The sequence below is a fragment of the Saccoglossus kowalevskii genome, chromosome 19 (genome assembly GCF_978046115.1).
Source record: "Saccoglossus kowalevskii chromosome 19, keSacKowa6.1, whole genome shotgun sequence".
Taxonomy (NCBI): domain Eukaryota; kingdom Metazoa; phylum Hemichordata; class Enteropneusta; family Harrimaniidae; genus Saccoglossus; species Saccoglossus kowalevskii.
Window position 1 is genome coordinate 23,071,910 of NC_140659.1, and position 24,299 is coordinate 23,096,208.

A 24,299-nucleotide genomic window follows, 5' to 3' on the forward strand; every position below is an offset into this window, starting at 1 on the left:
TAATTTGGTTGCCCAATGTTATCCCAACTTGAACTTGCTCTCTTAATATCAACAATGTTTGACTATGTTTCAAATATACTCATAAATAAATCAACATATTACCCGGATAGATTTAGATGCATTAGGAGTCAACGAAACATTAATGAGATCCAACCACAGTCAGCTGGCGCAAACGTGATAATAAAATAAATACGATATTTACTATATGGGGGCCGCCATCTTGAATGATGCATACAACTAAATAAGAGACAAGTTGTGAAACGCGTTTTTCAGATTCCTACAAATCAGGACAAAAATACCAATCTTTCACAAAAATATGGTCCGTTCGGGTTATATTAAGCCAACCGATAACAAAATTCGGCCTGATTCGTCGTTTTTGTGTGGAAAAATCCCTTGCATACGAACACCTAATTACGCGAAGAACATAGAACACTCAGCCGGGGTATTTGAAACCGAAATTGTCATCTAAGCATTAGGCCGTTGCTGATTGGCTGCTGAGCTGGAATGCCAATTTTTAGTTTTAAATACCCCCAGGAAAGTGTTTGTAGGAATCTGAAAAACGCGTTTCACAACTTGTCTCTTATTTAGTTTTTTGCGTCCTTCAAGATGGCGGCCTCCATATAATAAATATCATATTTATTTAATTATCACGTGTGCGCCAGCTGACTGTGGATCCAACCATGAATATTATGACAGAACCCCACACCCTCCCCGTGGCTTTCGTTGCGTATGGAAGTTATTTTCACGAGTGATGCGGTGTATCCTGCGGCCGTACAGCAGAATACACCGCATCTCGATCTTGTAGTTTATGTTGATTAGTGGCATGAGACCTTCAGGGTTTATACAGCTCCAGGTGGTCAATATAGTATATTATATATTCCATATGATGTACAACGAATATGTCAAAAATGTTGCTGAACGATTTGAACCGGATAAAATAGCAGGCGAAAATGTATTTACATGCATGCATACACACACTGAAGCAAAATTACTATTTACCGCTTTCAGACTACTGTCCGAACGAATCTAATACAATATCACAATTCAAATGTGAATTATGCATGTATCAATGAATAGCACTTATATTTCATTTTATTGAAACTTACATTTTTATATATATTACAAATACATAGGCCATTGAATAAAACAAACCTATTGCTGAACACAGAACTAGCCTCCCAAAACAACCAGATTTGCACATGAAACCCACACTTTGTTGAAATCCAATAAGCAGTTATCTAATGGGACTGCAAATTAGCTAAATAATAAACTACAAACAACCTCCAAAATAACTCCATGATACCAATAAAAATTATAACAATAATATGCAAAATAGTTACTTAATATGCATAGATGTGATATTAAAACTAATCATGTCAATATATTACCTAGAGCAGCACTGGAGTTTTTAGATTTTGCTTGAAATTAATTAATTAAATAAGTCTTTACACCATTATAGAAGTATCTGTAAAGTGTGTTGTACAATGAACTTGATAACTCACAAAGGCAGTGTAATACAATTATTTGTTGCTTTTGTTTTACTTGTGCCACAGTGGCTCCTTTGTGTTTGTGACCTGTCAGATATTAAGTTCTTTAAGACAATATATTTAGTCATTGGATGAATTGAATTTGAAGACGAGTTTTCAATCTTTCAGAAACAATAATTCATGTAATATATCAGTTTAATTTATCATATAAACAAAAATAATTAAAAACAATCATACATGCAGCTTTCCTAGTGATGTAAAACCCATAAAGGTTTGTTTGTCATATATCATTACTTTTTTGGTAATTATAACTTAGATTTGCCATCTCTAAGACCAGGCATGTATGGGTTATAATTCTTCTGAGAATAAAGTCTGATTGTACAATGAAATACTTCTTTACCAGTATCTGTTTTACTAATGATAAAGTGAACTGTATCATTGTTGTTTTCATCCTCCCACGTATCTACAATAAGTTCATCATTTACATTAGTCTCACTAAGGTATAGGGTGGAAATATGTTTCACTTGATACAATGCAAAGTCATCAGTGACTTTGGTAAAAAACCCATCAGCAACAGCACTGTGTGCACAATTCGAACACAGTTTTAAGTACAGTTTATATGATGTATGATTGTAGTAATCGATATCGTGATATTGCACTCTCCCTGTGTACTTGTATACTTCTTTAACCTTTTCAAGTTTCTTCATCACTTTTGCCACAGGGCCATTAGCGTATGGACCATATTTTTCTTTGTACCATTCTGGCAATGGTGCTGATTTGCGAGTAACTTTATTCATACATACATGAAACACATCCATTGATGACAGAATATGATTAGTTTCCTTATCGACTTCAGTATGATGATAGTTCAAAGACATTCTTCCAATATGACTCAGCCATAATTGAAGAATTACTGGTCTTCGATTCTTAATAGCTTGATGATATTCACTGCTAATTGTTATATTCATGCCTCCTATCACAAACATGAATTTATTCTGAAACTTATCTATTCCTGTGAACCTTTCATCAATTATCATACAATGATATTTCAAGGAATCAGACCACTTGCAATGGTCCCATAAACCAATATGACCTGAGGAGATAATAATTATTAAACAAATAACTTAAGACAAACTAGAATTACCATGAACAAGTGCAGATCAAATGCTTTGGTGATAGAATTACACTATTCTCTGGAAGAATAGGAATTACGCCCTCGATGGTGTCACATACAAGGATATATTTTGCATGCAACACATTCAGTGGGCAGTGATATTTGTTTGCCAATCACACTTGATTGTTGGAACAATATGGAAACCCAGGAAATGTTATTATGTGTTTCAGAGTCTGTGAGATAACTTACACATTGTGAAATGTTACTTTAATCAGAGGTTTATTCATAAATTACCAGAGACAATACAAGAACACCAACTTAAACAACATTTATTTAATCATATATCTCGTATTGCCAAGCCTCGTATCACTATGGGAAGTGGCAATAATTTCCTGTATCAAAACAAAACGAGTCACTCTAAATTACGTTGTGTGTTTGAGGTCACGCCATGCTAAATTTGTAATTACACCTATAAGGTATATGATAAAATGTTTATGGGCTTGATACAGCTTTTATCGCCCTCGGTCTTACGACGTACGTGCTCGCGCCATCATTTCATTTCATTCCTTGTAGAAAAACATTAAATAAGGTCTTCATATCTAATGCATCATTTTTGTCGCTGGGCATTTAGGTATTATAAAATGAACAACTAAACAAAGACATGTTAGCATTTGAGCTGGCCAAGAATGTGTTTTACTGGCTGGAATTCGATTGCATACAGTTGGTTTCAACAATATTTTGATCTATGTAAGCCTTTCTTTGGAGAAATTCACCCAAATGCTAACATTGTCGTCTATGGAGTTTTAATTGGTGGTATGCCCTGATAGCGAGTCTATTGTAACTATTATGTATTGCGCTCTACTGTGGCAAACCTTTTGGTACTACGTGACCGATATAGCAGGTTTTTGGTAATCCGTTGTGTGATTTGGCTCAAATTGTTTGTTACTGGATAGACTTGAGCATAATTCCAGAAGACTTGTCTGCACTTTATACAAAATTTTCAAAATTATGCTGATTCGTCATGATGTGGCAGTTTCAGTGCACATGAATATTCATTACTTTGTGGGTCAATACATTCTAAAAGGAGCGATACATTATTTTTTGGGGTGAAAGATAGAAAGGGAGTATTAGTAATCCTTAGTTCTTTAGCTGTATAGAACTGGTATTTGATTAATTTCCACTATTACAAGTTGTTAAATTGGGAGAATAAATGTGTCCACAAATATTTGATATTTATTTTGGTATAAACAACCCTTTTTTATTTTTATTTTTTTTTATTATAAGTTGTTAAAATAATGAAATAAATATACTGGTGTTATTGGACGTATGATTTGATTGTGAAACTTTTTGAAAGAATGTTAACAGCTGAATTCTAACCAGATAACTATTAAACAAATTGCGCGACAGACAATGTTGTTGTGTTATTTATTTATTTATATTTGCATGGTGGCGTTTTGGGGGGTTTATTATTCTTTCATGACGTTCTTTGTTCACTTTTTATGGTTTGATGAGTTTCAGTTTATTTGTTTTACGTTTTTACGGTAGCTTCAATGTCCCGATTAGTTGAAAGGAAAGCCAAAAACATTGTGTTGGTTCCGGTGAGTGTTTATCTACTAGGATTCGAACCTTTGGCGTTTGTATTAGGCGATTTTCCCATGCTTGCCACGCCGAAATATGCGACCACTTCCTCGTATTATTATGACTTCCACGCTATGACCTAGTTTCAACCACTCGGCCATTTTGCTAGAAAGTGCGTGGCTTTGGCGTGACCCGACTGACTACATGATCGATCTGTTTAACAAGCCAGGATTATTATTATTACCCTTATTATCAGTATATTGTCACGTGATTTGATTCCACCTTATTGGTTATGGCTTAAGTATCTTCATTTTAATTTTATATAGCATAGAGGTCTGTCTTTTACGTCCATGTATACACAGTCAGCTGGCATTGGTGTCGCTGGGTGTATATCATACACACCGATGCAAGCTGACTGTGCATGTATATACCGAACAAACGACCTCGACTGAAGGGCTTGTATTTTATGACGTAACCAATTCGTGTGCAGGTACGGTTTTTGGAATTGTGTCTTAGGGTGACAACAAGTTCATTATATAGGTTTATAAACACTCACCTCTCCTGTTAAAATCGTACGCATCGTACGGTAAACCATAGTCAAGTTTCACTGTCACTCTGCAGTCACCGTTATCCATGATAATATCGTGCATATATCCTTTCATAACCAGTGATGACGCCATCCTTAGGAACGAAAATTGCACGCTAGATCGAAATAATAATCGCAATGAAGTGGATAGATTTACAAAGTTCATCTTGCGTGGATTATAACGAAAAGACTAATGTAATGTCACAAATTGACTCCAGTGTTCACTCCTGTCACTGAGGGCGTTTTTATCCCAGCATGCTTCATGCACAAATGCTTCAGGTCTCATGCAACTAATTAAACAATGGCTGCTCGTAGCAAGAACCAATGAAATTTTTTAAATATTTTTTTCTCAGGTGCTCCTTGTTTGAGGGCGTAATCACCTGGGTCAGAGGTGAGACCAACGTGTGGTCTTTTGTTTACTACTTAGCGGCTGTGTACCTGTGGGTTTATTCTGTGTGTATTTGGATGTTCTAATCTTGGTGTTTTTCCAGTGATTTCTCTTGGTGCAATCCAAATACAGTAGGTGTGTCTTGTTTACCTGAGATTTGCAAGAGTTTGAGCTGGCCAACATGTTAGTTTTTTTCATATGGTTGATTACTGGCATGTTGATTTCCCATTTTTGAGCCATATTTTCAACTTTGTTTGTCATTTCCATATAGCAATCTCGTCATATGTTAACATTGTCGTCCATGGAAATTCAATTAGTGATATGAGCCCTTCATGAGAGTGTACTCGTATATCGTGCCTTACCCCGTGTTTGAAAGCAAAACGAATATCCTATCTTACTCTGTATTACACAGATAGAGAACACAAAAATTAAATATTAATACAGCAAGAAATATTGGGGCAGTCAATTTACAAGGGATTCTCCGCGCAAAACGACGAATGTGATCGAATTTTATTGGCGTGATCGTTTTGCTGTGAAAGTTTGTTATTTTCTTCCTGATTTGTAGGAAACTGAAAAACCTTTTTCTCACTTTGTTTCTTTATTTAGTTTCAAGCCGTGTTCAAGATGACAAACCCAATAGTAAATATCACATTTATCATATTATCACTTGTACGCAAGTCTAGCACGGGAAAGACGTGGGAAGTACGTAATTATGTCGCCCCTTTATTTGATATGCGTGAGATTTCCAGATTTTTTTGTAAATTACTTTTACATTGTCACGTCTTGTGTAACACAGCAAATCGTCTCTGAAATAGGGAAGCCCAGACATGTACCAGGTTACGTAAACGCATTCTATATCCCCTACTGAAATATAGACACGCCCAAAGTGTGCGCTGCCACAAGCTTGCGCCAGCTAGATTTGAAAGTCAACTGTTTAGTCAAAACCCAATCAGTTAAGCCAATTCTCTACCGAATTTGCAAATTGGCTGCACAATTACTTCCGAGAGTTGCTTTAAACATTTAAAAGACTTAATTAAATCAGGGACTGTGATTAAATATGCCACATGACCACTGTTATCTCACGTTATAAATTGATATGAATTATATTTCGTTGTATGTTTGGTGAATCTGAATGCACATATATTAATGCATCGTTGATAAGTGCGATACAGTGAAAGCGCCCTCATGAGTTACATGGTGACGTTCCAACGATTTAATTTGTTATTAATAATGTCACATGATTTGATATTTATTACCATATCATATTTGCAATATACAATATAAAGGGTGTGCGGGTGTTTTGGGGGATGTTGGCAATATTCCGTGAATGTTAGCAGTGATTCATAGGATCAGTAAATGACGACTCACCGTGAGACTATAGTCAACTTAGTCATGGTGGAATAATAGCATGCTTATCTAAAAAAGTCAGTTATTTTCTTTTTATTTTACGCAGCATCAGTAATTTTTTCATGAAACTGTATTGGTAAATATTTTCACAAAATTGTGATTTGTGATTAGGCCACACTGATTTAATTTTATGGATGTCATCCTCCGAAGACCCCAGAACTAATGCGAGAGGGCGAAAAAAAAATTCCTGTCAAATCAAAAAAATGCTGCTAAAACCACAGGACTACGGAGCTGTTATTACGAATTCAACCACAGTGTATCAAAAAAACAACAACAAGTCTTTATTTGTAGGGGGCACATGTTGATGTACACATCTCGTACTGTATTGCAGTCACAGGTATCATCACCTTTGAATTTGAAAAGGCAATAGGATAAGGTAGATGTTGTATTGAAAAAAATAATAATTAAAAATGAACAATAAGTTTGTCAACAGCAACCTGGAAATTAACTTCTTTGACATTCAAACTGCAGCTTTTAAAGTGACACTTCAGATAGACTAAGTGTAAACACAAATGCTCTAGAACTACTTTAACTATGTAACAAATTTTAAGAGGCTCGATATTGAAAAAAAAACACCAACAGAGAGTCAACAAACATTTGAATGCAGAAAATTATGTACATGTATCTTGATGAAAATTTGTCATATGATCAAAATATTACTGACTGTGTGTGCAAGCAAATTATCCGAATCAGAAAATATAGCTGTGTAAACGTCACATCTCCCTGACCAACATCAAATGCATACCAGTCTACAACAATCTCTCCGTTTTACCTCTGAACTTTTATGCTCACGTATTTTGGTGTTGTGGTCGCCATGTTGGATCATTTATGACAAAATTGGCATGTTTTGAGACAATCCATTTCCCATAGGTCTTTGCGCTTTACGTAACGCGCATCTAATTTCGCGGAGTTTGGTTTTGAGGTAGTCCAAAACGAGTTTTACGACAAGTCGGCGCTTTGCGACAATAGGAGTCGGCAAGTTCCGGACAGAAAACCGACTGTCGTCGGAGATTATTTTTTTTTTTTTTTTTTTTTGAGAACAAGCAAAAACTAATGCGCGCGCGGATGTCATCCATAAAATTAAGTCGGTGTGGCCTTATTACAAACAAACAAAATTTACAAGAACCCATGACGTCACCAGCCGAAATTAATTATGTTGTATTGTATAAAAACACACAATTTCTTCTGCCCTAGAATGATTACTACCGGTATATAACCAGAAACATATAAACTGATTTAATTTGGTTGCCCAATGTTATCCCAACTTGAACTTGCTCTCTTAATATCAACAATGTTTCACTATGTCTCAAATATACTCATAAATAAATCAACATATTAGATTTAGATGCATTAGGAGTCAACGAAACATTAATGAGATCCAACCATGAATATTATGACAGAACCCCACACCCTTCCCGTGGCTTTCGTTGCGTATGGAAGTTATTTTCACGAGTGATGCGGTGTATCCTGCGGCCGTACAGCAAAATACACCGCATCTCGATCTTGTAGTTTATGTTGATTAGTGGCATGAGACCTTCAGGATTTATAAAACTCCAGGTGGTCAATATAGTATATTGTATATTCCATATGATGTACAACGAATATGTCAAAAATGTTGCTGAACGATTTGAACCGGATAAAATAGCAGGCGAAAATGTATTTACAAAATAAAAATACTTCGGTAGCCAACAACTTTGTATAGATACATGTATTTTATTGTCCCTCTTAAACAGAATCTAATTACAAAACAACTTCTAGTAATTATATATACCTCCATGACATGTATGTGTACCAACTTTGAATGAAATCCATCAAATGTTATCCAAAATTTGACCATGCACACACACACATAGACACACATACATATACACGTCTTACCATCGTTGTAACGGCACATATTGGATTAACATTTAATATTGTTGTATTAAATTTCAATACAGTTGCGTCATGAAATCGATTAAAACACCTCCGTATATAGGATTGCGTTTTAATTGGAGTTTAACAAAACTCAATTACAATTCAATTCAACATAGAATTGCGTTTTAATTTATCCTGTGAATAACATAGAAATGTTTGCAAAGATTATGTTCATTAAATGTGGAAGGTAAGGTACAATTTATATTAATATTAATATGTATATAATTGTACCATGCCTAACCCATCTACTATACTAAAGCTACGTAAACCTGACTTAAATTCGGTTAAATATTAATATAAATTATGAAAATAGTGAGGTTCGTCACTGGGTAGGTCACAACGTTGATACCACTAATGTATGCACGCATACACACACTGAAGCAAAATTACTATTTCCCGCTTTCAGACTACTGTCCGAACGGGAACTACTAATACAATATCACAATTCATATGTGAATTATGCATATATCAATGAATAGCACTTATATTTCATTTTATTGAAACTTACATTTTGATGTCTATTACAAATACACATTAAGCTATTAAATAAAACAAGCCTATTGCTGAACACAGAACTAGCCTTTTAAAACACATGGAACCCACACTTGGTTGAAATCCAATAAGCAGTTATCTAATGGGACTACAAATCAGCTAAAAAATAAACTACAAACAACCCCCAAAATAACTCCATGGTACCAATAAAAATTATAACAATAATATGCAAAATAGTTACTTAATATGCATAGATGTTATATTAAAACTAATCATGTCAATATATTACCTAGAGCAGCACTGGAGTTTTTAGATTTTGCTTCAAATTAATTAATTAAATAAGTCTTTACACCATTATAGAAGTATCTGTAAAGTGTGTTGTACAATGAACTTTGTAACTCACAAGGGCAGTATAATACAATTATTTGTTGCTTTTTCATTTTCGCAAGTTTAAACTGAATGTACTTGTGCCACAGTGGACCCTTTTGTGTTTGTGACCTGTCAGATATTAAGTTCTTTGAGACAATATATTTATATATTAGAGTCATTGGATGAATTGAATTTGAAGACGAGTTTTCAATCTTGCAGAAACAATAATACATGTAATATATCAGTTTAATTTCATCCTATAAACAAAAATAACTAAAAACAATCATACATACAGTTTTCCTAGTGATGTAAAACCCATAAAGATTTGTTTGTCATATACCATTACTTTTTCGGTAATTATAACTTTGATTTGCCATCTCTAAGACCAGGCATGCATGGGTTATAATTTTTCTGAGAATAAATTCTGATTGTACAATGAAATACTTCTTTACCAGTATCTGTTTTACTAATGATAAAGTGAACTGTATCATTGTTGTTTTCATCCTCCCAGGTATCTACAATAAGTTCATCATTTACATTAGTCTCACTAAGGTATAGGGTGGAAATATGTTTCACTTGATACAATGCGAAGTCATCAGTGACTTTGGTAAAAAACCCATCAGCAACAGCACTGTGTGCACAATTCGAACACAGTTTTAAGTACAGTTTATATGATGCATGATTGTAGTAATCGATATCGTGATATTGCACTCTCCCAGTGTACTTGTATACTTCTTTAACCTTTTCAAGTTTCTTCATCACTTTTGCCACAGGGCCATTAGCGTATGGACCATATTTTTCTTTGTACCATTCTGGCAATGGAGCTGATTTGCGAGTAACTTTATTCATACATACATGAAACACATCCATTGATGACAGAATATGATTAGTTTCCTTATCGACTTCAGTATGATGATAGTTCAAAGACATTCTTCCAATATGACTCAGCCATAATTGAAGAATTACTGGTTTTCGATTCTTAATAGCTTGATAATATTCACTGCTGATTGTTATATTCATGCCTCCTATCACAAACATGGATTCATTCTGAAACTTATCTATTCCTGTGAACCTTTCATCAATTACAATACAATGATATCTCAAGGAATTAGACCACTTGCAATGGTCCCATAAACCAATATGACCTGAGGAGGTAATAATTAATGAACAAATAACTTAAGACAAACTAGAACTACACAGAACACAGAACAGGTGCAAAACAAATAGTTTGGTGACAGAATTCCACTATTCTCTGGAAGATTAGGAGTTTCGCCCTCGATGGTGTCACATACAATGATATATTTTGCATATAACACATTCAGTGGGCAGTGATATTCGTTTGCCAATCATACTTGATTGTTGGAACGATATGGAAACTGTTATTATGTGTTACAGAGTCTGTGAGACAACTCACACATTGTGAAATTTTACTTTAATCAGAGGTTTATTCATAAATTAAAATTACCAGAGACAATACAAGAACACTAACTTAAACACAATTTATGTAATCATATACCACGTATTGCCAAGCCCTGTATCGCTATTGGAAGTGGCAATAATTTCCCGTATCACGGCCAGCCCAGCGCGCCTAGACTTCACTAATCAAAACAAAACGGGTCATTCTAAATTACGCTGTGTGTTTGAGGTCACGTCATGGTAAAATTGTAATTACACCTATAAGATATATGATAAAGCGTTTATTGGATTGATGCAGCTTTTATCGCCTCGATCTTACGACGTACGTGCCCTCGCCAGCTTGGGTGCTTTTGCTGCACGACTTTGGGACGCAAAAGACGTATCCGGTCCATCAAGTTTATTATCATTCTTTCATTTAACAATACTGATTTTTTTATTACTTTACGTGATTGTTTACATTAAACCCATACACATTTAACCGTAGTTCACCAAATTTTAGATTTTTTTAATTACCATACAACAAATCTGGCATCATTCTTAGAAATTATAATTTTAAAACGGATCATAAACAATAATTTGAAAATGTTGTGACATGCAAGTCTGAATGAGATGTTAGCATGATAACATAATACGTTAGTTAGTTATTTACTTTGTAAAATCATTTTGCAATGTTATTTTACTGTGGTACTTTTTTCATCATCATCATTTCATTCCTTGTAGAAAAACATTAAATAAGGTCTTCATATCAAATGAATCATTTTTGTCGCTGGGCATTTAGGTATTATAAAGTGAACAACTAAACAAAGACATGTTAGCATTTGAGCTTGCCAAAAATGTGTTTTACTGGCTGGAATTCGATTGCATACAGTGTGTTTCAACAATATTTCGATCTTTGTAACCCTTTTTTGGAGAAATTCACCCAAATGCTAACATTGTCGGTAATTGGTGGTATGATCCCTGATAGCGAGTCTATTGTAACTGTTATGTATTGCGCCCTATTATGGCAAACAATTTAGGTACTGCGTGACCCTTATAGCAGGTTTTTGGTAATCCGTTGTGTGATTATGCTCGAATTGTTTGTTATGGGATAGACTTGGGCATAATTCCAGAAGATTTGTCTACACTTTATACACAATTTTCAAAATTATGCTAATTCATTCATGATGTGGCAGTTTCTGTGCTCATGAATATGCATTAATCTGTGGGTCAATACATTCTAAACGGAGCGATACATTATTTTTTGGGGGGGGGGGTGAAAGATAGAAAGGGGGAACTAGTAATTCTTAGTTCTTTAGCTGTAAAAAACTCGTATTTGATTAATTTCCACCATTACAAGTTGTTAAATTGAGAGAATAAATGTGTCCACATATATTTGATATTCATTTTTGTGTAAACAAATCTTTTTTGATTTATTTCTACCATACAAGTTGTTAAACTAATGAAATAAATATACTGGTATTATTGGACGTATGATTTGATTGTGAAACTTCCTAAAAGAATGTTAACAGCTAAATTCTAACCCTTAATCAATAATTCCACGCACAGTACCACTACACCACAGAGGTAAATTGCTGAATTGTTTTCGTAATATGGGGAATGCCGTCGTGACAATTTAATATCTAGCAAAACTTTCCCTTGAATTTATATTTGTGTTTCTCTCTTGTCACGATCAGGTAACTATTAAACAAATTACGTGACAGACAGTGTTGTAAGACACTGTACTACACTGTCTATGGTATAATTCGAAAGTTATATTATTTATTTATTTACTTTTACATGGTGGCGTTTTGGGAGGTTTATTATTCTTTCATGACGTTCTTTGTTCACTTTTTATGTTCTGATGAGTTTCAGTTTATTTGTTTTACGTTTTCACGGTAGCTCTGACACGACGTTAGTCGATGAACGGGGTCGATGGGTGGTGTTCAATTTCCTAACCACTTCAATGTCCCGATTAGTTGAATGGGAAAGCCAAAGCCATTGTGTTGGTTCCGGCGAGTGTTTATCTAGTAGGATTCGAACCCTTGGCGTTTGTATTAGGCGGTTTTCCCATGCTTGCCACGCCGAAATATTCAACCACTTCCCCGTTTTATTATGACCTAGTTTCAACCACTCGGTCATTTTGGCGGGAAGTGCGTGACCTTGGCGTGACCCGACTTTGTAATTGTATATACCATGGAGGTCCATGTATACACAGTCAGCTAGCATTGGTGTCGCTGGGTGTATATCATACACACCGATGCAAGCTGACTGAGCATGTATATATCGAACAAACGACCAATTCGTGTGCAGGTACGGTTTCTGGAATTGTGCCTTAGGGTGACGACAAGGTCATTATATAGGTTTATAAACACTCACCTCTCCAGTTAAAATCGTACGCATCGTACGGTAAACCATTGTCAAGTTTCACTGTCACTCTGCAGTCACCGTTATCCATGACAATATCGTGCATATATCCTTTCATAACCAGTGATGACGCCATCCTTAGGAACGAAAATTGCCTGCTAGATCGAAATAATAATCGAAATGAAGTGGATAGGGTTACAAAGTTCATCTTGCGTGGGTTATAACGCAAAAACTAATGTTACAAATTGACTCCAGTGTTCACTCCCGACACAGAGGGCGTTTTTCTCCCAGCATGCTTCAGGCGCAAATGCTTCATGAGAGCATATCTGTCTTTTACCCTCATGATAAGAGTGTATATCCAATGTTTTGAAGACCGGTAGTAAGGCAAACCTAATATCCTATCTTACTCCAGGTGGTCAATATACATTAAGTTCTCCCAATCGTTGTATTCTATATGATGTACAACTAATATGCCAAAAATGTTGCTGGACGATTTGAACCGGATTAAATAGCAGACGAAAATGTGTTTACAAAATAAAAATACTTCGGTAGCCAATGGAAATACAATGTTCATGTGCATATCGACCGTGAAAATACCGAAAACATTATTGCATGGGTGATATGAAAATTAGTTTTAGTCAGACCTCATTTGCATATGGGATGTTGAAATACCGATTTTGATTTCAGGGACGAAAAAAAATAAACTGCAGTATATATGTAATAAACATGATTTACTAGCCATTATACATGTATACACAAAACATCACGATGACCGGACATAATTTCGAAGGCGTGTCACTCGCCGGATAGGTGTAGTTAATAATAAGTGATTTTTGTGAACTGTATCACAAACTAAACCTGATGAAAAACTAACGTGAAATATACAAATGCCTAAAGGGGATTTCCTGACCGATGTCTTCATGCACTTTCGATTCAAATTGGTATCCAACCTCGCTCATCGTGAAGAAGGGAACATTAATAATTGGAGTTTAACTAAACTCAATTACATTTCATTTGCAACATAGAATTGCGTTTTAATTCAACTTAATTCAATAAAGGTTGAATATCCTGTGAATAACATAGAAATGTTTGCTATTTATAATAATATTAATATTTATATAATTGTATCGTGCCTACCCCATCTATTAAACTTAAGCGACGTAAACCTGACTTAAATTCGGTAAAATATTAATATAAATTATGAAAATAGTGAGGTTCGTCACTGGGTAGGTCTGTCGTCACTTGGTACGTGTAAAGTTTAATGAAAGTTGTCACAACGTTGATACCACATATGCATACACGCATACACACACACACGGAAGCAAAATTACTATTTCCCGCTTTGAACTACTGTCCAAACGGGAACTACTAATACAATATCACAATTCATATGTGAATTATGCATGTATCTATGAATAGCACTTATATTTCATTTTATTGAAACTTACATTTTTATATATATTACAAATACATAGGCCATTGAATAAAACAAACCTATTGCTGAAAACAGAACTAGCCTCCCAAAACAACCAGGTTTGCACATGAAACCCACACTTTGTTGAAATCCAATAAGCAGTTATCTAATGGGACTGCAAATTAGCTAAATAATAAACTAAAAATAACCCCCAAAATAACTCCATGGTACCAATAAAAATTATAACAATAATATGCAAAATAGTTACTTAATATGCATAGATGTTATATTAAAACTAATCATGTCAATATATTACCTAGAGCAGCACTGGAGTTTTTAGATTTTGCTTGAAATTAATTAAATAAGTCTTTACACCATTATAAAAGTATCTGTAAAGTGTGTTGTACAATGAACTTGATAACTCACAAGGGTAGTGTAATACAATTGTTTGTTGCTATTTCATTTTCACAAGTTTAAACTGAATGTACTTATGCCACAGTGGACCCTTTTGTATTTGTGACCTGTCAGATATTAGGTTCTTTGAGACAATATATTTAGTCATTGGGTGAATTTGAAGACGAGTTTTCAATCTTTCAGAAACAACAATAATACATGTAATATATCAGTTTAATTTCATCCTATAAACAAAAATAACTAAAAACAATCATACATGCAGTTTTCCTAGTGATGTAAAACCCATAAAGATTTGTTTGTCATATACCATTACTTTTTCGGTAATTATAACTTTGATTTGCCATCTCTAAGACCAGGCATGTATGGGTTATAATTTTTCTGAGAATAAAGTCTGATTGTACAATGAAATACTTCTTTACCAGTATCTGTTTTACTAATGATAAAGTGAACTGTATCATTGTTGTTTTCATCCTCCCACGTATCTACAATAAGTTCATCATTTACATTAGTCTCACTAAGGTAAAGGGTTGAAATATGTTTCACTTGATACAATGCGAAGTCTTCAGTGACTTTGGTAAAAAACCCATCAGCAACAGCACTGTGTGCACAATTCGAACACAGTTTTAAGTACAGTTTATATGATGCATGATTGTTGTGATCAATGTCGTGATATTGAACTCTCTCAGCATACTTGTATACTTCATTAACCTTTTCAAGTTTCTTCATCACTTTTGCCATGGGGCCATTAGCGTATGGACCATATTTTTCTTTGTACCATTCTGGCAATGGTGCTGATTTGCGAGTAACTTTATTCATAAATACATGAAACACATCCATTGATGACAGAATATGATTAGTTTCCTTATCGACTTCAGTATGATGGTAGTTCAGTGATACCCTTCCAATATGACTCAGCCATAATTGAAGAATTACTGGTTTTCGATGTTTAATAGCTTGATAATATTCACTGCTGATTGTCATATTCATGCCTCCTATCACAAACGTGGAATCACTCTTAAGCTTATCTATTCCTGTGAACCTTTCGTCAATTACCATACAATGATATCTCAACGAATCAGACCACTTGCAATGGTCCCATAAACCAATATGACCTGAGGAGGTAATAATTAATAAATAAACAAATAATTTGCAATGACATTAAAATTAAAATTCCCAGAGACACTGTAAGAATTCTAACGTAAACAAAACTTATGTTATGATGGTTTATATAATCATTTATTCATCTAACAATACAAATTTAATTTCATTTTTAATACTTAACGTGATTGAAGGAAATCTTCAATGGAAGACACAAAATTGATAAAAAAAGCAAATAGATTTGGCAAGAATCTGAAAAGTTATGATTTTAAAAAAGAACCTTAACAGTAAATTTGAAATGTTGTGACATGCAATTCTGAATGACATATTACTAAGGTAATACAATATGTTAATTAGTTATTTACTTTGTAAAGTCCTATGTAACGTTATTGTATTGTTTACCAAATTGTTTTCATCATTTTATTTTATTCCTTTTTGAAAAATATTAAATAAGGTCTTCATATCTAATCTATCATTCTTGTCGCTGGGCATTTGGGTATTGTACAAATGAACAACTAAACAAAGGCGTCGTCACCTGCGCCAGATGGTCATAGCGTGTTATTGTTTACAAACAAACGTCTACCCATGAACCTTTGCGTTTTTAGCGCGTCTGGTTATCGTCGTTTGGGACTCAATTCCCGCGCATGCGTAGGTGACGACCCCCCGCTTTAACTTCATTTACCACAACATTCGTAAACAATATGAACAAATTATATGTGTTCTTATTTTAAACTTTGAATGCACAGCATTGGCACGCAATGAAGTAAATAACATGTAGCTATACATTTTTCACTCACAGGGTTCACTGTACTTTCATCAGTGCATGCAAACTTTACAGATTTAATGGCAAAGTTGAAAAGTATGATGTTTGTCGCATACGACTTATTTACCACTTCCGTGTCACTGAGAATGTTCTCGAACCGTACTGTGTCTGGGTGGAATTTTTAGAAACTGGTTGAATAGGTAATAGAACACTGTAGGAGGCAATAGAAGGTAATGGAACATTCTAGAAATTTATAGTAAATTCCAGACACATTATGTATGCTGATGTAATGGTCTATTTATAGACAGTGTGGGTATATATAGGGGAGTTTTTCAGCACTGAGTCAGATCGGAGATCTCGTTGAATTGTATTGGAGTTTAAGTATCTAGTTATTGGAGTAGTGGAGTTTTACCGCGTTATTGTACTTGATGTTTGCAGAGTATAATAATACCAGTACCAGTTGAAACCTCATCTGTTGGCTCCGTGTTCGTATGTTATCATCGCCGCCAGGGAAGTCTTTCTGTTACTGTTGCCATTTTGGTATTTGAACCATCACACCTGTACTATACCAATTACGGTAATATTACGTTGCGTGTGACAATGGTGAAACTCGGGTATTTCTCGCACCAAGTTCATCGTGAGATATTTCGCTCTACGCACAATGGAGGACGTGGATAACCGGATTTAGGCTCCGGTGCGAATCTCCCAGTTTCATAAAATTAATCGTATCCGAATCTTGAGCTAACTAATTTGGCGTGGTGAGGAGCATACAGGCATTGATACCGCCTGGGGGGGGGGGCGACTAACTTGTCGAATAGAGATAAATAAAATACAAATGTAAAGTAAACAGATTTAATATTTTAACCAATAATTCATTCAACACAAGAATGCAACAGCAACAACATGTCTTATTACAATAGCAGTTTCCGAAAATTACAAAACATGTGCTTCACAGAAAAATAAACAAGAGGAGAGCTGAGTCTGTGCTATGTCCCTGCTCCGAGCGATGGTAGCGTTCAAAAGTACCGCTACCCAAGTATAGCTGAAAATTACAAAGCGATGGTTTCTAAACTATAACCAAACCGCCAAAAACATGAACAATCGCAGGGTAATGTCACTTCAAACTACAGACCCACGCCATCCACTATAAATCACTTTGTAAAATTTACAAAGAGAACACAACAGCTTTACCGATATTGTCAGTTCTCATAAAATGATACATACTACAATAGGTGATTTTCCGTACAATTGCGAGATCTCGCGAGATGCATGAAAGACGCGCGTCGAACGTCTGCCGCAAAAATCGAACGATTTGATTTTGAACTAGAATTTCTTTATTTCGTAGCTTACATTGACCGGCCGATCTTCGACAGAGGAATATTGCTTCCGAATACCCTTACTTAATCGAAATTGCCTATCATCAAATGTGGCAGCACATTATTAAGCATGGAAATGTCCCCAAAATACTTTCGCGTTTGTCGAATCCCACGCGATGTTTGACGCGGCTACGACGCTATGACCTTTGTTTGTCCTGTTTTTACGTTCGATTTCACGCATAACGCATGATTCTCGCAGTGAACGGAAAATGGTCTATACTAAACTTATGTCAAAAAGAATATGGTACGATGTCAAAAAAATCGCCAACAAGTTCTGTACTGTTCCGAAAATTCGCTGACCACCAGGCAAGTTTAACTAGCGATGACGCAATGTCGTTGCCAAAGAACACGGCCATTCTCAAAGAAGTACAGCTACTTCCGAAGATTCTAGGCTCCACGATCTGATGTATGTCAAGTTCTTTGATCCCTACGTTGCAAAAGATCACTCGCCGCTTATCGATCAGTTTTTGAGTTACATCAACTTGGTGCAACGCAAGTTCGACAGTCACTTTGATTTCTTTGCGGTACGGGAATAACATACACTCGTCCGTGGGCTGCAACACCCTGAACTCAGTTCTTTCCCAGCATTTCGTGCACCGACTTGATGCTTTCCAAAACACGTTCGTGTTCACATTTCCAACACAATCCCGCTTTCAGCTCCTGTCATCTTTTTCTCTGTCCTGCACCTTCTTCTCTTGTTTGCGGAGTGGCGTGACGTAGTTCGACGCACCAATCACCGCAGCGAGTCTTAGTGTTAAGGGCTCATACCACTAATTGAATTTCCATAGACGACAATGTTAACATATGACGAGATTGCTATATGAAAATGACGAAGAAAGTTGAAAATATGGCTCAAAAATGGGAAATCAACATGCCAGTAATCAACCATATGAAAAAAACTAACATGTTGGCCAGCTCAAACTCTTGCAAATCTCAGGTAAACAAGACACACCTACTGTATTTGGATTGCACCAAGAGAAATCACTGGAAAAACACCAAGATTAGAACATCCATTAACACACAGAATAAACCCACAGGTACACAGCCGCTAAGTAGTAAACAAAAAACCACATGTTGGTCTCACCTCTGACCCAGGTGATTACGCCCTCAAACAGGGAGCACCTGAGAAAAATAATATTTAAAAAATTTCATTGGTTCTTGCTGGGCATTTAAATTGAGGGCTACGAGCAGCCATTGGTTAATTAGTGGCATGAGACCTTCAGAGAAATAAGAAGGTTTAATAAAGTTCTTGTTGATCTTATATATGATGGAATATCATTAGACGAGTAATTTCCCATGCAAAAAAAATCCCCAAAATTTAAACCCTGGGAGTTATTTATCAAAATCTACCACTTGGTGGCGCCCTATACCCAGACAATTAGTTGTAGAAAGTGGCAACATACACACTCAACATAACACCAAAATAGATGGTAGGCAATGAATATAAGCCTGATTATTAGATGCAGTACTGTAAAATATAATGTTCTCATTCACCACAAACAAGTACAGACCAATGTTTGGCATGATTAGTAATTTTAATTAATTTCTAGAAATAATACATAGAATAATGACAATTAAAAGTAGTTTATCACTATAATTTAAAAAAAAAAAAAATTCTACTGAATCAAAAGTTTCAATTCATCAGCTCATTATTTCTCCAATTAATTAAAAACAAAAAAACAATTCCACGGTATCTGCATTTAGGCCGGAGACCTGTGACGGGCAACCTTGGATATACCAAAACACAACAGTGGTTTGATTTACCATGGCCACACATAGAATTTGCTCAACATAAAATACTTAATCAAATCTTATGTGAAAAAAAGTAGTTCAACGAAACAATTTTATGATTTAAAAAGAAATAAAAATAAAAATATACAAACAAGAAAAGGATCTAAATATAAAATACTTGTATTACACATCCCTGATCAAATTAAATTCAAATCAACAGGATTTCTGATTAATTGGGGGGGGGGGGGGTACATGCACTGTTCAATAATAAACTCAAGATGGGATTAATTAGCTAAAAATTCACAAAAATTCCGAGAAAAGAGCAATAATTGTGAAATTGAAAGAGTTGTACTACTTGGCTAATATACTGACAGTATGCAAATCTCTTGTCAGTGACAAGATACACAACACAATTTTGAGAATTTATTTAAATATTTGGGATTTTGACCTCATTAAACTTTGAATACGGTACATTAGAAATGACCGCACTACAAATTGTTAAGTTTGTCTGCCATTATGTGAAAATAAGAAAAAAAAACCATAAAATGGGGTTAAGCATTTTTCTCAGAATTCCTAGAGCCATTGAAATTAGTGGTGACATGAATAATTCATTGATGAATGAATAAAATTTTTGGACCAGTTTAATAAAAACATTTATATTTACAGACCACAGCCCAACCACAGCCAATTAATAAGATTAGGGCAAAAAATATACCGAATTACAAATTTTCAAAATCTTCAACCAAGATATAAGAGATTGACAGAAATGGGTGAAACGCATAGCAAAATATAACATTTCTGGATAAAAAATTACTCCATTGTGTCTAAATAGTTGAATACAAAGCAAGAAAAGTGGTAAAATAAAAATAAAAAAGATTCCCAGTTACTTTGCACTATACCTGCCAAATCAATGGAGCTGATCTCATGAAATGTGTGCTTGAACACACAACTTCATAATTATCAGATCTATGCAAGGTCAGGAGAGGTCAAAAATTATAATAATTAGGTCAAAGTAAACTTTGGTTATGTAAGATGAGATCTGCCAAAAATGACTAAATTCCAGTGAATAGAGCCATAATTATGGTTAAAACAACAACCTCAGGTGGTCCTAGGCAAACTGTTACTTCAGGGCTCATACCACTAATTGAATTTCCATAGACGACAATGTTAACATATGACGAGATTGCTATATGAAAATGACGAAGAAAGTTGAAAATATGGCTCAAAAATGGGAAATCAACATGCCAGTAATCAACCATATGAAAAAAACTAACATGTTGGCCAGCTCAAACTCTTGCAAATCTCAGGTAAACAAGACACACCTACTGTATTTGGATTGCACCAAGAGAAATCACTGGAAAAACACCAAGATTAGAACATCCATTAACACACAGAATAAACCCACAGGTACACAGCCGCTAAGTAGTAAACAAAAGACCACATGTTGGTCTCACCTCTGACCCAGGTGATTACGCCCTCAAACAGGGAGCACCTGAGAAAAATAATATTTAAAAAATTTCATTGGTTCTTGCTGGGCATTTAAATTGAGCAGCCATTGGTTAATTAGTGGCATGAGACCTTCATCATGAGGCAGAAACATTTCCATGACGCCACAAATACGGGTTACCATAATGAAAAACGCACGGGCCCGTAATAACAAGGAATACAAAGAAAACTACATAGATTTAAAAAAAAGACAGTAAAATCACCCTGGAATGGCAAGTAGGACGCAGGCGTTGTGGCGTCACAGGAAGCGCTGTCTCAGCACAGACGGTGTAGAGAGGACGCCGACGTGCGGCGTCAGTGGGACGCAGGTAACCATCCTGCATAACAAAGGTCGCGCCATCCTGCGGTCACTGTTGCATGGGACTGATGGTAGAAAATGGAAGGTAACTAGTAATCGCCATATTATCTCACATTAGGCACGTGTGTCGTAATTTGAAAAACATCCAAGTTCCGTTCCATACGTAATCATGTCCGTAATGCTGAAATAATGCCACGTCCATTTATTCCACCTGTTACACACCATACTTGAGGTGGGTCTAGCCATGGGATAAAAAAGAAGGAGCACTGACGGAGAATAAGCCTATTAAATTCAATTGTTTAAGTTAATCTCCTTATCCCTTTGTGCTCCTGGTCTTTGAACTCGATTATAGTTGTCGATTGTTTATATAATTAAACTAGTGTACTGACGGTAATATTCAGATTACACAGAAACAATTTTCCGATGAAATATTTAAGTCAGTTGCGCAGACCATAAATGAGGTCGTTACTCATGCGCAGTGACCTTTGTTGAAAACAAGAGGTCACCATTTACACTGCACACCGGAAACTAGACACTTGGACATTTAATCCCGTTTGTAGTTGAAGATTGACTATAATTTAAGCTCTCTGACGAGTTAGCTTTTGAAACACTTTATTTATATGATCCACAGAATTCCGCAAAAATATTTAACTTTTTATAGAATCTTTGCATTCTCAGCTTTTGAAAACCACTGTCAAATCTGGTGAGCGACGGCGAGCGGTTGTCGAAAATCGCAAACAGTGCATCGGCTAGATTTTGCTGTCAACCCTGCACACTCGCATCTCCATGGTCTAGCCTGTTTCGTTATTTTTGTGGGAAGTGATAACAAAAGAAACAGTTGTATATCCGTGCAACTGTTGAGAGTAAAAGCGGCGTAAAAGGAACCCCCCGCTTTATATATAGAACGACCATGAGAGTAAGCACTGACTTTAGGTCAAGAATGAGAACGTGATGGACCAATCAGGATGTTGAAATCATTACTAGTTATGTAGGGGGGGGGGTAGCACGAAAGGGAACCGTCCGATTTGGATGGAACGTTTCGAAGTCAGTCGTCTGTAGGCCACCGTTGAAGGACGTTACGAATAGATGGAATCATTTCAGGGATTTATGTACAAAAGAATCCTCAACACAACTTAGAAACATTACATAGGAATATACAGGCCCTAAAAATTCTTCTATTGCAAAACAATTTAACCGACAACCAGTTTGACGCTACTAGTTTCTTGCAGCAGTGCGTTCAATGCGCGATTTTAGTGCATTCAAAATTTCATACTGCGCATGCACACACACAGTAATTTATCGAAATGAATACTAATTAGGTAACTTGTCACTGTTAAAGTTGTTGAATGAAAACATTATGCGCAATTTTGAGCAATAGTACTAGAGTGAAAAATCAACGTGCCTCTGCATTCTCCATGAATTTCATAAGTTGCTATGATCAGGGTAAAGAATAAACCTGTGGTTAGTTTGCTGGACTCTGATGAAAAACGTGTCTCAAAAGACACTTTCACAACAGTTTTTAGATTATTTTTTCAGCACGTAATGATAGAATCAGTCAATTTAGAACTATCATGTATACTTTTAGAAAGCATTTAGACACAATTTTACTGAAAAGACGAGTTTTTCATTGCTCATGAATATTAATTTATGCAAATGTTGTTACGCGTCTCTCGAGGCTTGGTGCCCATGACGCGGGGACCAGCCAAACTGGAACTATTCTGTATTGCGCCCTCCTGTGGTGAACTTGGAGTACTGCGTGTGACCTTGATTTTGCTCAAATCGTTTGTTACGCGGTCACATTGTGTTGTTCTAGGTAGTATTAAATAGAAGTATTGTGTGGGGATGTGGATTGTTTCTGGTCGTTCTAGTAGGTCGTCTGTATTTGGCTTAATAAGGTTTTTTGCAAACGCCCTAGTCGGGTTGTGCAATGAAATATGGTTGGTGTCATCATATACCCTCTTCTCTAGGGTGACGACAAGGTCATTATATAGGTTTATAAACACTCACCTCTCCAGTTAAAATCGTACGCATCGTACGGTAAACCATTGTCAAGTTTCACTGTCACTCTGCAGTCACCGTTATCCATGACAATATCGTGCATATATCCTTTCATAACCAGTGATGACGCCATCCTTAGGGACGAAAATTGCACGCTGGATGATCGCAAATGAAGTGGATCGGGGGGCAAAGTTCATCGTCGTCGTCAAACAAATACACGTCACAAATTGACTCCAATCCCGACTCTCCACATAGAGGGCGTTTGCATACATGCTTCATGGACTCATGAGAGTGTCGAGTGTTGTATCGTGCCTTACCCGGTGTTTTGAAGACCGGCGGTAAAACAAAACTAATACCCTATCTAAATACTAATAAACATATAAATGACTCAATTATATACGAACCTAGACTTCAATGTGGATAACTTATTTGTGTCACGTGACCATTACGTCATTCTGCTAACTTTTCATATAAATTGGTACGACATATGTTTTGTTGTATATTTGGTGAAAATGAATGCACACATTCAATTAATGCATCGCTCATAAGTGCGATACGAATACAGTAAAAGCGCCCTCATTAGTTACATAGTGACGTTCCAACG

The 24,299-nt window shown here is 35.7% G+C and overlaps 1 protein-coding gene across 1 annotated transcript; it reads right to left on the minus strand.

Moving 5' to 3' along the window:
* Nucleotides 1–15,249: 15,249 nt before the first annotated feature.
* On the minus strand, nucleotides 15,250–23,883 carry LOC146730906 (uncharacterized). The gene is made up of 2 exons (XM_085493758.1): nucleotides 23,705–23,883; nucleotides 15,250–16,037 (listed from the first exon to the last, which is right to left on the minus strand). Exons 1-2 carry the CDS (start codon nucleotides 23,826–23,828, stop codon nucleotides 15,250–15,252), a joined length of 912 nt encoding a protein of 303 aa, XP_085349884.1. The 5' UTR covers nucleotides 23,829–23,883.
* Between the last annotated feature and the right edge of the window lie 416 nt (nucleotides 23,884–24,299).

Bases quoted from the DNA above. Each gene is read 5' to 3' on its own strand.
- LOC146730906 (XM_085493758.1), bottom strand. From the start codon at position 23,828: ATGGCGTCATCACTGGTTATGAAAGGATATATGCACGATATTGTCATG. The intron at 16,038-23,704 runs GTGAGTGTTTAT...TTACCTCCTCAG, and splicing joins GTACGATTTTAACTGGAGAG to GTCATATTGGTTTATGGGAC.